Consider the following 14126-nt stretch of genomic DNA (forward strand, 5'->3'; position numbering starts at 1 on the left):
ACACTACAGGATAATGATATTCAATTACGACAAATCCAAATTCAGATATCCCTAAATTATACAAATTAATCGTGCAATATGGCTCATTTTCAGGGCTACGGATTAACCTCTAGAGCAGGACTAAAATGGAGTCATAAGGTTAGTTTTGCAGTGGCCAATACGGTTACATATATCGGTACTAAACTAGAGAACACTCCAGCAGCCATATACATGTTAAATTTCCAATCAAAGATTTAAACAATTTGTAGAGAACAGACAGACTGGGCATCATTACGTCAAATCCATTTAATAAAGATGTCAAGTTTTGCTAAATTACTCTATCCAATGCAGACACTACCATTCATTTCTCCTTAAGCATAAAGCCGTAAATGTATTGAATTCAGCATTCTGTAAATTCATCTGGCAGGGTAAGAAACCTTGGATCGCATTAAAAAAAAAAACTCTATTTACTTAAGCGAGAGGGGGAATGGCTTTTCTCAATATACGATTATATAATTTATCAGTATTGAGACATGCCATAGATTGGATAGTGGGTAGTTCTAGGTTTTCAAATGTGGAGTTGGAATCAAAAATGACAACACCCTGGAATCTAACGGCTCTTTTGAATTGTCCACCTGCGAAATTGCCTTTGTTGAATTGCCAAAATATCTTTATAAGAGATACGGTGGTGGAATGAGGAGAAGTGGGAAAATATATTCTTAAATCTCCATATTGCACAAAATATTTCAATATCAGAAGAAATCCAGGATTTCCTCCCGGGGAACAACATATAGCTTTTCACAGATGGGAACACATTTAACACATTAACATCAATTGTTTTATATGGGTACAGGGAATCCATGCACATTTCAGTCTTTAAAGTGTTTGTTAACCCAAAAAAAAAACAAAACAAAACTAAGATCCTGTTCCTTTAAGGCTTGAATTACAGCACAGTGCTTGTGCAATTCTTCTCTTCCTAACTGGTAATAAACTTGGTTGATCCTGCCAGTTCCTGAGTCCCCCCACCAGGGCCGGCGTTAGGGGGGGGGGCAAACTGGGCAACTGCCCAGGGCCCCGAATGTCCAGGGGCCCCGTGTCACTGTCAGTCAGGGCCGGACCGGGCAGTGTCCCGACTCCCGGTGGGCCGCGGCGCTCAGAGTCATCAGATACAGACACTAGAAGAAGACGATCCCTCACTGCGGGCAGGCCACCCCCCTGAGCAGAAGGCTGATTGGCCACGGAGCCGGTCCGGAAGTCAAGGTGTGTGTGTTCCTTCCCGCGGCCGCCGATGATCACTGAAGCCGCTGCAGATGGGAGCTCCTTCAGCCCGACTCCGGGCTGCTCGCGGGGGGGCGGCGGGGAGAGGGAAGGTAAGAGACTGCCTGCAGAGCAGCCTGTGCAGCCCCGGCCGTGTGTGCTGAATAGGAGGGGGTTGGAGCGGCTCGGCTGCATATAGAGGATTTGATGTTTCCTTATGCCGCTGGATGGATGGATTCTTCTCCTCCCTTCTGCAGGCATTCTGCGGCTGCAGGAGAAATATGGAAATATCAATTTCTCTATATGCAGCTGAGCTGTCCCATCCCCCTCCTATTCAACTTCTTTTACTGCCCCCCAGTGATCTTAGCCCCCCCTAGTGATCTTAGCCCCCCCCCAGTGATCTTAGCCACCCCAGTGATCTTAGCCACCCCTGTATTTTTTTACCCCCCCCGCCCTGTGCTCCTTAGCCCCCCCGTGCTCTTCAAGTCCCCACAGTGCTTTTCATCTCCCCCTATGCTCTCTGGCTCCCCCAGTGCTCTCCACCCCCCCCCGTGCTCCCTGGCTCCCCCTAAGTGATTTCCAGTCCCCCCCCATGCTCTCCATCCCCCTGGTTTTCCCTGCCCGCCACCCCCCCCCCCCAGTGCTATCCACACCCTGCGCCTTCCAACCCCCCTGCAATGCTTTCCAAACCCCCCCCTTAATTCTCTCCAGTTCCCTCCCCCCTTGCCCCTTCAGCTCCTCCAGTGCTATCTGCTTTCCCTGTGCTCTCCGGCCCCCCTAGTGTCCTATCGTCTATCATGTCTGCAGTCTCTGACCTTCTCTTGTATCACATCCGCAGTCTCTGGACCATCTCCTGTACTATGTCTGCAGTCTCTGACCATCTCCTGTATCGTGTCTGCAGTCTCTGACCATCTCCTGTATCACGTCTGCAGTCTCTGACCAGCTCTTGTATCACGTCTGCACTCTCTGACCATCTACTGTATCACGTCTGCACTCTCTGACCAGCTCTTGTATCACGTCTGCAGTCTCTGACCAGCTCTTGTATCACGTCTGCAGTCTCTGACCAGCTCTTGTATCACGTCTGCAGTCTCTGACCAGCTCTTGTATCACGTCTGCAGTCTCTGACCAGCTCTTGTATCACGTCTGCAGTCTCTGACCAGCTCTTGTATCACGTCTGCAGTCTCTGACCAGCTCTTGTATCACGTCTGCAGTCTCTGACCAGCTCTTGTATCACGTCTGCACTCTCTGACCATCTACTGTATCACGTCTGTAGTCTCTGACCATCTCCTGTATCATGTCTTCAGTCTCTGACCATCTTCTGTATCATGTCCGTGGTCTCTGACCATCTCTTGTATCACGTCTGCACTCTCGGACCATCTACTGTATCACGTCTGTAGTCTCTGACCATCTCTTGTATCATGTCCTCAGTCTCTGACCATCTCCTGTATCATGTCTTCAGTCTCTGACCATCTCCTGTATCATGTCCTCAGTCTCTGACAATCTACTGTATCATGTCCTCAGTCTCTGACCATCTCCTGTATCGTGTCCTCAGTCTCTGACCATCTCCTGTATCATGTCCTCAGTCTCTGACCATCTCCTGTATCATGTCCTCGGTCTCTGACCATCTCCTGTATCATGTCCTCAGTCTCTGACCATCTCCTGTATCATGTCCGTGGTCTCTGACCATCTCCTGTATCATGTTTGCAGTCTCTGACCATCTCCTGTACTATGTCCAGCGGGAACACTCTGCAGCCACACCGCACAGCACACCCAAGGTAAGTGGAGGACTGGAGAGAGGAGTGACTTCTACTTAGGGATTTATTTTGCAGATAGGCTGGGCTGGAACTGGCAGCAACAATTTTATTCAAAGAAATCAGGATTTCTTCTGCAAATATACTGGCACTGGCAGCAACAATTTAATTCAAATCAGGATTTCTTTTGCAAATAGGCTGGCCTGGCACTGGCAGCCAGGCATAGTACTAGTCTAGTACAATGCCTGCCAGTGCCTTGTCTGATCTGATGTCACTGCCAGGCTATTTGCAGAAAAAAATCCTTATTTTTCCTCATTTTTTGATCATGTGTCATGATGACATTGGTTTTGGTAATTGTCTGACTCTGATGCCAGCCTATTTTCAGAAGAAATCCTGATTTGAATAAAATATTTGCTGCCAGTGCCAGCCTACCAGGCTATTTGCAGAAGAAATCCTGATTTGAATAAAATTGTTGCTGCCAGTGCCAGCCTACCAGGGGCTGATCTGAGGTGTGAAGGTGCAGGAATTGGGGTGGTCCGAGGTGTGAAGGTGCAGGAATTGGGGTGGTCTGAGGTGTGAAGGTGCAGGAATTGGGGTGGTCTGATTTGTGAAGGTGCAGAAATTGGGGTGATCTGAGGTGTGAAGGTGCAAAGCTCACTTGATTTCTTATTTATTCTATTTAATGTTATTTAATTAAAGCATATTTTCATGTAGTTGTATGTTTTATTTGGCTAAATTGATTAAATGCGCCTATATTTTTGGTAGAATATAAAAAAATTTGGGGCCCCACTTTTAGGTTTGCCCAGGGCCACACTTTGTCTAAAACCGGCCCTGCCCCCCACCTCTGCTGGCCATGATAATCATGGCCGCTGAGCTCCGACTACGTGGTCAGCTTACGTGTCTCCGTCGTCCGCAGCCCTCGTCTCTCCTGTGACAGTTTCTCCCCGCTCCCTGTCCACATGAGTGTTTCCTCCGCACCCCTCCACCCTCTATTCTGCTGCATAATGCAGCACATTTCAATGCATGTAATGCAGATATCTAGTCATGACCAAAATTTAATGTGTTTAATTAGATATGAAAAAGACAAATACCAATTCTGACACAGCAGCTGTGCGGTCACGTGATCCCCTGTGCTAGCCAGCCTCGATCTATGGAGGGAAGCAGGAGGGGTGGAGATTACCCTCTGCTTTGCCACTTATGTCACAGGGGATTCTCTGCCCCTCCCGCCTTCTCTCCATAGATCGAGGCCGGCCACCACAGGGGATCACGTGACCACACAGCTGCGGTGTCAGAAACGGTATTTATCCTTATCATATCTAACACACACATACAGTTTTGGTAATGGCTGGATATCTGCATTACATACATGTAAAGTTCCTTTAAGCCATAAATTCCATATCTAATTATACTATATTCCAGTAAGAGGACATTTGCATAAAATAGAAATGGAGTATTACATCGCATCCTATACAGGACACGTCTACCTCCTGTTTGGACACTCTAGTAGAAATAGCAGATTTATCTATATCTGTCATTTATCCATACTTAGGGCTTTTGATCTACATAGATCTAATATCTTAAAATAGTTCCAGGATTTTCAGGTGGACAACATAGCATTTAAAATACTTCAGGGATACCAAAGGGTTTGTAAAATCATAGTAAACAAAGTATGGTGAGAGACACAATTTAAGATAATGCATTGAGCATATATACCAGTACAAGGTTATGACCCGCAGACAGGACTCATCCACAGTTGTCCAAAATGTGGAGAAAATAAGGCCACATTAGCACACTTTTTTTGGAAGAAAGTACTAAGCTATGCATCTAAGATCTGTGGTTACATTTATAGCATTCCAGGAATACCCAATGCTAGTTTTGTTTAGCTACTGGGAGACAGCGCCAATGGGACAGTCAGAAAAAAATGTAATAAAGAATGGGTTCACATTTGTCTAATAACAGCAAGAAGGTGCATACTTAGAGAATGGCTTAACCCATTGCCCCCAACTTTGGAAAGGGTACAAAGATATGAAGAACTTGCTTTACTTAGAAAATCTATCGATTAAAACCGGTGATTGGGGGGAGAAAAAGAAAATGAATCGACTATGTGATAATATATATATATATATTTATTTATTAGGGAGAGAGACAGAGAAATCCTTAACAGCACATAAAAATGCTATGTTATCACCTATTTGGGTGTATACAAGTTGTAAATCTAGAATATGATGGGAGACCATAAATTATTTTTCCCTTTTTTTCTTCCATCTGAATTTGTATAGGTTATATTTCACATTTAAGACTCTAGATTTCAATCTATGTTTAAATACTAAGAGAGAGTGGTGGAGGCAGGAAATTAACAAGGAATTAAGTATATAGGAACTTAATGGTCAGAGTTGGTTTGGCGGTGGTTAAATAGAGAGAAGGAAATAGAAAAAGACCAGGATAATTGATATCATTAAATATTGGACTACCCTTTCTTTTTTAATGTGTTCTTTTTTCTGTAAAGAAAATTCTGAAAAAATGAATAAAATGTTTTGGGTTAAAAAAAAATAAAACAAAAACAAAAAAAACAGCACTTTATCCACAGGAACTGTAAGCCCCCGTTCACACTAAGGCGACCTGGTCGCCTCACAGGTCGCCTCCCATAGGGAAGCTGCGGACCCGTTCTAATAGGAGCGACACAAGTCGCTCCGACTTAGAAAAAGGGTCCGGAGCTTCTTTGGGGCGACCGCCATAGACTTCAATGTTATGAAGTCCGTGGCGGCCGCTCCGAGGTCGCGGCGCGCTGCTCGCACCGAGACCTCGGAGGTCGCAGTGCGAAGTAGCGTCGCCCCTATGTGAACAGGGGCTAAGGGTCTTGTTGATATAGAAAATGGACAGATCCACAGCGGACATACTCCACAATTGGGCAAACTCGCCTTCCAAATGATACTGTAGAAAAAACTACTTTGATGGGACAAGACATCCTTTAAGTCTGCATACAACACACCCTTTAAGGATCAACAGGGAAGGATTGTGGGTGCTGAGGCCACAACCCCAAACCGGTAACCTTTTGGGTAAACGATTCTGGGAGTGGCATATCAGATTGGTCCTAACCACTTTTGCCAGGAAACCTACAAATGCCCTCTAAATCTGTGACGCACTTGGGCCTCGGGTCTATTCAGGAGTAGATTCCTCCACCAAGGAGAACCGTTCAGCCTCCTCTACTTCCTTCCTGGCATCATTACTGGTCATCCCCACACGTCCATTGCAGGGTCTGGGTACCACTCCTCTTGATCCTAGGGCTGCAGGCAACAGAACCTATTAAATGATGCAGAGACTGCACATACACGACTAGCACCTAAGACACTAGCAAAAAAACTGAGGCTGTGCCTAACTAGGAGGGGTTATGTCTGGGAGGGGATTACTGTTTTTTTTTTTTGCCAATGTCCAATCACCTGAAGGTGGCTGCATAACCTAATATATATGAACATGCCCTGTGTCCTGTGATGTACAATAGGTAAATATAAATTGTATCCATACAATGTGGTTCAAGCGACGATCATATGGGTGTATGTGAGGGCTGTGCGCACGGCTGCCAAACTGGGAGTAGCAGTTCTATTCGGCAGCCGCTGCGTCCCAACTGAAATAAGTGAAGCAGACCATCGCATTGGTGCACAGTATAGTACGCCCATGTGAATGAGACCTTACTTACATATCATAATCAATTCAGATTGTTTGTATAATGTTTTATTGATAAAGCAAAACAAAACTAATAAAATAAAGAAAATTAAAAAAAAAGGTAATATCTTATATGACCCACCTGTGATGCAATGCCTGCCACTTCCCCAGTGTTCATGCAGTCTGCTACTTGAAGCAAAACAGTTTCTGGATTGCAAGCACTAAGAAAACCCTGGCAAAAAAAAACCAAAACATGAATGCAAATACATTTCGCATTAGGTAAACATCAAATATAGCATTTCCAGAATACATTGATGTGATGGGTCTAAAGTCTGCATTTTGTAATTTACTATAGGCTTTGGGGTGAACAAAGGGCTTCTTAAATTTTTGCTTGTAAGTTCATTTTTACTTTACCCATAACAACTTGATAAAAAAATGTTCTTTACCAAGGAACATAAAGTACATTCCACATTAATATCTATTCTACTAAAACTAGTGTGTACTGTAAATTGCCCCCAACATTATTCCTGTTTTTTCTTGTTGGAGGCTGTCATTTTGCTGAAGCCCAGAGCCCCTAAGCAGAAGTAAATCAAAGTGGAACCCGTTGATTAACAGTTTAAATAAAAAACAGTTACATTACTGGAATTCCGGGATTGCTAACTGTCACCATCTGCTTGTTTCTTCAACCAAACCGTCAAACCATCAAATGGCTGGTGGTATAAAGCATTACGAGTGCAGAACCATGGTAGTTGCAGATCAAACAGAAGCAGCTTTCTTGACTTTAAAGCATAGAAGGGTAACTCTGCTTTACATGATAAGTTCACCTGACAAAAAATAATAAATGGACAAAAAATAATAAATGCACATTGTTTTTTGCAGGTGAAAAAATTGTGCATTTATTAATTTTTGTTCTGGGAGCCTTTAAAGCATTGCACTATCAATCAGTAGATCGCTGATGGCATGCAGGTCTCCTGCAGATCTGTCAGTGTATCGGCTTGCTCTTACGAAGCATACATTCTGACAGGAAGAATTATTTAATTAATTACTACGGTGCTAACAGTGCCGTGGTAGTTCATTGAAAACGACGAACTAACACCTGCAAAGGCTGTCGCACTTTGTAGTTTTCTATTCACCGAGCACTGCGAATGAGTGACACGGCCGCATTTCTTTTAAATTTTGACAGCTAGTGGGGGGGTGGGGAAGAAGATCCACCAGTAGCTGTCACAGTGAGGGAGCGGGTGCCGGTGCATTCATAACATGTTACACCCTGAATATGTGTGTAACGTAATGAAAGGTGAAATTATCCTTTTAAGACTGTCAGCTGATGGGCCTCAACAAACTCAGAATAGGCACTTATTTTTGATATTTTACATAGCTATACTTGCAAAAGGGGCCAGCCTGACGTGATCTAGCAGGACTTAATTTTCTGACTAAAGTTCCACTTTCAGATTTGCATTAAATGTATTCTTACCTGAATCTGTTGCCCTCTTTTTTCAGCATGTGGAATTACCAAGAGACATCCCAAGGTAAATGCTGGTAAATCAATTTGTGCATACTGCCTAGCAATTCCTAAAAGGTCCAGATCAGCTAGTACAGGGCACCTTAAACCGAAAGCAATAAAAAAAAATGTATATGAAAAAAAGTAATAATTTGCAGCTATATATATATATATATATAATGTACATGTACAAAGAACCTTTTTTATATATGGATCTTTAAACTCACTTTAAGAGCACTAGGAAAGACTGGTAGCACTCAGCAAGCTGTGAAGGGCTTGGCGGGCAAGAGGCTAAAAAAGAAAGAAAAAAAGATATAAAGTCTGTACTAACAAAACATAAAACCAATTGATAGCAACATATTCTTTGAAATACAAACCACAAGCAAATGGTGCTAGAATAACACTGCGCCATGCTCTACTGAAGTTTGGTACCTGTAAAAGAAAAAAATATATATTTTTACTAGAAACACCTATTATATGCACCTACTAATATGCCAATGATCAAGAATTCAAGGGATATTACTTTTGATAGTACTGAAAACTGATCAGTGCAAACACAGAATAAACATAAAAATCCTCAGATTGAATTTGTAGGATATAAAATATTCTTATATCATATTTTTAGCTGCAGGCTTATGTACATGGGTCATTTTCAGCAGAACTGTGTCAGATAATGCTGTTAACTGTTTTCATGTAATCTGTGCATCTGTCAGTATATATAGTAGCTATAGTAGTAAAACCCCCAAATAGTATGAATATTTTTGGAGAACAGACGCCCTAGAGAATAAAATAGTTGTTACAATTTCTTTATGTCACACGACATTAGTGTAATGGCTTACGAAATGCAAAATTCTAGTATCACTGCCGCCTGAAAGTCGACAGTTGGCTTAACAAATATACATACACTCCCAGCTGCTATAGCAGCAGTGTTTAAAAAGCCCCTGATCCCAGTGCCACTTTGATACAGTGCTGGTACTGAAGTTGTTTTAGGAACTAGGTACAGTAAACTACTAAAATCACTTTTTCCATGGATATATTTTATGTTCACAAAAGCTAAAAGTGAATCTCTGTTTCTCGGGCTGGCCAATTTTTCCTGCTAAAAAAAAAATAGTATTCACATGTCTTCTGAATGCGGAATCCAACACCACTCAGACTCTTCAGTATAACCAAAACTAAGGCACAAAACATGATCAAAATTAAAGCAGAATCATTGGCATTTTTTTCAATTTGGATAAAGTAAGGTGGATTAACTCTTTTTACAGTTCTGGGGACAACCCAAAATGTGATTTTTTTTTTTTTACTTTCAGTTTCGATGATGACCATAAAAAGGACAAATAGAGAGGGTAATTCTAATGGGGGCACAGGCAGCAATAAAAAACCCTAAAAGGTGTTCTAATCCTTCTCCACTCTATACAAAGCAATAAAAAAAAAAAATTGCCTTTAGTTATACTTTAATATATTTAGTATAGTTGAGACAGGAAATTTTTACTCCAGGAACAAATCCTGTGGAAGTCCCAGGCAATTGGACTGGACATAGTAAAATACCAAGAGTAAAGGATGAGCTCACTTGGCCTGTCGGCTCTCTCCTCTCCCCTTCTGACAGCTGCCTTCAGTGGGTGGGGCAGAGGATTCCTCATTGTCATCAGTCGGGAGGGGAGGAGAAGGGGAGAGGGGGAGGAGAAGGGGAGAGGGAGAGGAGGGGAGAGGCGGCCTGTCACGTAAGCGGTGATTGGCACTCTGAAAACATGTAAAAAATGGCTTATTTTTATAAAACACAGACACAGGGGCACACAGGATTATTAAACAGACTGTAGACAGGATATGAAACTTTAAATTAAACTACAGCAGCAGGAAGGGAGCGGGCGGGCAATGACACAGGAGCAGAAAGGCAGGGAGGGAGCGGGGAGAGAGGACAGAGGAGGACAGGTGAGCTGCGTATGATGGAGGCACGTAAACTGACCACGGTGTCAGGGCTCAGCAGCCATGGTATAACGTGGTCAGTTTTACAGAGGGAAGGACCTAGCCAGGCAGGATCAGCCAGGTATTTTAGGTGATACGAGGGGGGCCAAATTACACAGCACAAGCACTTTGCATTATAACATGCTTTAAGGGAACAGAATCAATTTTTTTTTTAGGTTAACAAATGCTTTGAAAAAAAAAAAAATGCTGCCGTTTGCCCTTTAAAAATAAATACCCAAAATAAGTATAATGACTAAGCCCTTTCCCTTCATGACATTGTTGAAAAGGGGTAGAGCATGGGTGACCTTAAAATTATGCCCCCCCCCCCCAAAAAAAAGTTCTGCAGATGCCCATGACCTGAATGGAGGATCCCAGTGACAGTTGCTGCTATCCCTAGCATATCAAATCTGGTGATTGCCTGGCCTAGGAAATTACTGAAGGCATCCCGGTATTGTTCAATTTCTGTGCTTTTGCTGTGTCCCACAGCTCACTATGCCCTATCCAAGTTAATCTAAAATAAATCATAACATGGCAAACCCTAGACTGTTTTTTGAGCCAGTAGAGTGACTGCTGCAGTGTGCCTGGTTGCTCCTGCACTATCCGGGAAAAGAACCATTTGGGACATTCACACTCTATACTTGACCTGTTTACTGTTATCACCAAAGTGAAAAGTAAATTAAATTCCCCAATTCTGGGTTGTCCCCAGAACAGGAATAGAGGGAAAATATTTCAGTAGGGATACTAGTTTTGGCGACAACCAGGTATTCCCTAATTTTGGAGGGATTTTCTGTCAATTCGAGGTTTGGTTACATGGCAGGAAGTGAAAGGAAATCTCCACAATGAAAATTTGATGGCAAAAAATTGACAGGGGTTTTAACCCTCCCTTACTTTATCCAAAATGGAAAAAAAAAATAAAAGAAAAAGTTTTACATTTAGTTTGCATTAAGTTGTGCAGAATCCTATTGCCAAACCCCTTCATAATCAACACAATGTAGCTGTTTTTTTTTCTAGTGACAAAATCCACAAAGTGAAAAACTTAGTACCCAGTATTGCTTTTACAAGGTTGTTCTAAAAAATATATTCTATTTTTTTTTTTATATTACTCATAAGTCAAATACATACCTCCCAGAGGCAGTGAATACCAGTGATGGCTATTAACACCTTTCTCAGGTAAGTCATCTAAAAATAAATAAAGGCAGAACTGTAAAAGATGACAGCGGTCCGAGAGATATTTACAGATTTTAAAGCTATAAAATATAGAAGTACTTCTTTGTTAAACCTGAACTCCATGATTATGTAAATTTTCAATATAAAGATCCCTCCCGTTTGCCACAAAAATGTTTAGAAAAGGTACCAATTCCCCAGCCTCTTCAAAAAACTGTATTTTTGACTTACCGTAAAATACTTTTCTCTTAAGTTCATTGACGGACGCAGTCTCTGAAGCATATCAGTAGGGTTATACTGCCCCCTAGAGGAATAGGACACTAGGCAGAAAAAAGTTCTGGCTACGCCTATGGGCAGTCCCAGGGGGTACTACCCTCTCTCTTCCTGCATAGGATTTCAGTTTTGTATCAAAGCAGTGTCAGAGAAATAATACCAACCCAATTCAAAATAGAGGGGCGGGTACTGCGTCCATCAATGAACTTAAGAAATAAAGGATTTTACGGTAAGTCAAAAATCCAGTTTTCTCTATCGTTCATTGACGGATGCAGTCTCCGACGCATATCAGTAGGGACGTCCCAAAGCAGTGCCATAAAATGAGGGGTGGGAACAGCAGAAAAAACAAGTCCCCAAGGCTAAACATAGCAAACCAGGCAACACAGGACTCATCAGAACAACAAGATGAGGCCCACCTGAAACAAACCGTAAACACCCTCAAGGAAGGCCAAAAAGCCCCCTAAACAGCAGCCTCCAAAACTTTGCGGCCAAAAGAGGCACCCGCAGATGCCATCACAGCCACCTTATAAAATTTGGTTAAGGTGTGAACAGACGACCAGGTCCGCCTTCCAAACCTGAAGCACAGATGCCTGATGGCGAATAGCCCAGGAAGCACTAAGCACCCGAGTAGAATGTGCCTTAACAGGGAAAGGTGGAACCTGACCCTTGATTGAATAAGCCTGCACAACTAACTGTCTGATCCATCTGGAAATAGTCACAGCAGACCCAGGCAGCCCTTTCTTTGGACCATCCGTGAGTACAAAGAGCAAATCTGACTTCCGAAAAGACTCAGTAGTCGCCAAGTACACCCTGATTGCCCGAACCACATTCCGAGTATGCAGCGCAAATTCCTTAGGATGTTTTAGCTTAGGGCACAAAGAAGGTAACACAATGTCCTCATTTTAGTGAAAACTGGAATCCTCCTTCTGAAGGAAGGATGGATCCGGGTGAAGTACCACTTTATCCCTGTAAACCACCAGGTAGGGGGAACGACAGGACAACGCCACCAGTTCCAACAGCCTGAGCGCAGAAGTAATAGCGACCATGAAGGCCACTGTCAGGGACGTAATCGCCGCTCTGCGGCAAAATGAGTGTCACAGGCGGCCGTGCATGCGCGGGATCGCGTCTGCGCGGGCACGCGTGGCGTGCCGGCGCGGCACGCGTGTTTCATGACGCACAGCACGCCAGCCCAGCCCCTATACAAGGATCGCTCTCGGTTCCATCCAGCGCTGGATTATATTCAGCTCCTTGTACCTGTGAATCCTCCCTGAGAGGAAGTCTCCAAGGAGCGACTGCGACTAGCCTGACCAGGTTGGCGTACCAAGCTCGGCAAGGCCAGTCCGGAGCCACAAGAATGACTGGAATTCCTCCTGCCTCGATGAGCCATGAAAGCCATGAAAACGTTCTGCACACAGAATCAGAACTATTATCCCCTGTTGTACCGGGGTCCAGAACTGGCCCAGAGAGCGCCAGAAAGCGATCCAGGGACAGTCGCACACTGGAAGGGAAAAACCTTACCGGAGGGACGGATCGAAACTCGATCTTGTATCTGGACTATATGACCTCCTGAACCCATTTGTCTAGTATACAGGATAGCCACAGGTCCGGAAACCAGCAAAGATGTCCCCCCCACCCCAGATACGGGTGAGGGCACAGCTTCAGGCTGAGGTGGTCTTGTCCGCAGGTCTGGAGAAACCAGACTATTGTTTGCCAGACCAGGGTCGCTTGAAACCGCCCGAGGGAGCCTTGAAGGGCTTTGCCTTCTCCTGAGGGAAGAAAAAACGTCTTGTGTGCTGAAAAGAAGGGACCCCGTCTACGACGAGGGTCCTTACCCCTTGTTAGCCTGTGAAAGAAAGGTACTCTTCCCCCCTGTGAGACCCTTAATAAAGTCATCCAGGGTAGCTCCAAACAGGCGATCTCCTTGAAAGTCTAATCCGCAGACCAGCACTTTAGCCATAGTATACACCGGAGGACCACTGGCGAAACCGACAGTCGGCCCAATATGGGAGCAGTGTCCAGCGCAGCATCGCAAACAAATTGCAGCCCCTGCACCAGCTGGTCCAACAGCTTCTCAAAGGCAGGAGGGACTTGTCTCCCCTCCAGGTCAAGGTGTAGTAACTTAACCCATTCAGTCAATGCTTGCATGACAAGGGCAACCGTAAACACTGGTCTCAGTGCAGACCCCACCAAGGAGTACATATTGAGAGCAACAGACTCCGCCTTCCTATATTCTGGATCCTTAAAGGAGGGGGAATTCTCCAATGGAATCAAGGTAGCTTTATTCAGCCTTGAGACTGGAGGGTCCACCGGTGGCACGGTCCACCTTGTTATCAGGGACTCCTCAAAAGGATTCCGCTTAGGCACCCCAGAGGAAAGCTTTGGGTGGTCCGAATATTTTTTGAGCATGGTGTCAAAATACGTGGGAAAGGGAAAAACCTTTGCTGCTCTGGATGCCTTAGTCGCGTCCTCCATTTTTAGGGTCTCACGCACAGAAACAACTATTGCATCCACCAGCGCCTTATCAGTGGAGGTGGAAATGTCGTCCTCACTATCAGAAGAGACAGGGCGCGAGGTAGTGGACCCGG

General features: G+C 44.1%; 1 protein-coding gene across 1 annotated transcript in view; it reads right to left on the minus strand.

The window, feature by feature from the left end:
• The window catches only part of KNTC1 (kinetochore associated 1), a 792142-nt gene that overhangs the window by 53672 nt on the left and 724344 nt on the right, over window positions 1–14126 (minus strand). Inside the window, exons 57-61 of the mRNA XM_082256649.1 lie at window positions 11227–11283; window positions 8523–8577; window positions 8373–8436; window positions 8119–8248; window positions 6790–6879 (exon numbers count right to left, since the gene is read on the minus strand). Of these exons, the coding sequence (XP_082112775.1) occupies window positions 6790–6879; window positions 8119–8248; window positions 8373–8436; window positions 8523–8577; window positions 11227–11283 (396 nt within the window). The remainder of the gene's footprint in view (window positions 1–6789; window positions 6880–8118; window positions 8249–8372; window positions 8437–8522; window positions 8578–11226; window positions 11284–14126) is intronic.

This window comes from Pelophylax lessonae, assembly GCF_965119305.1.
Source record: "Pelophylax lessonae genome assembly, chromosome: 1".
NCBI classification, from domain to species: Eukaryota; Metazoa; Chordata; class Amphibia; order Anura; family Ranidae; genus Pelophylax; species Pelophylax lessonae.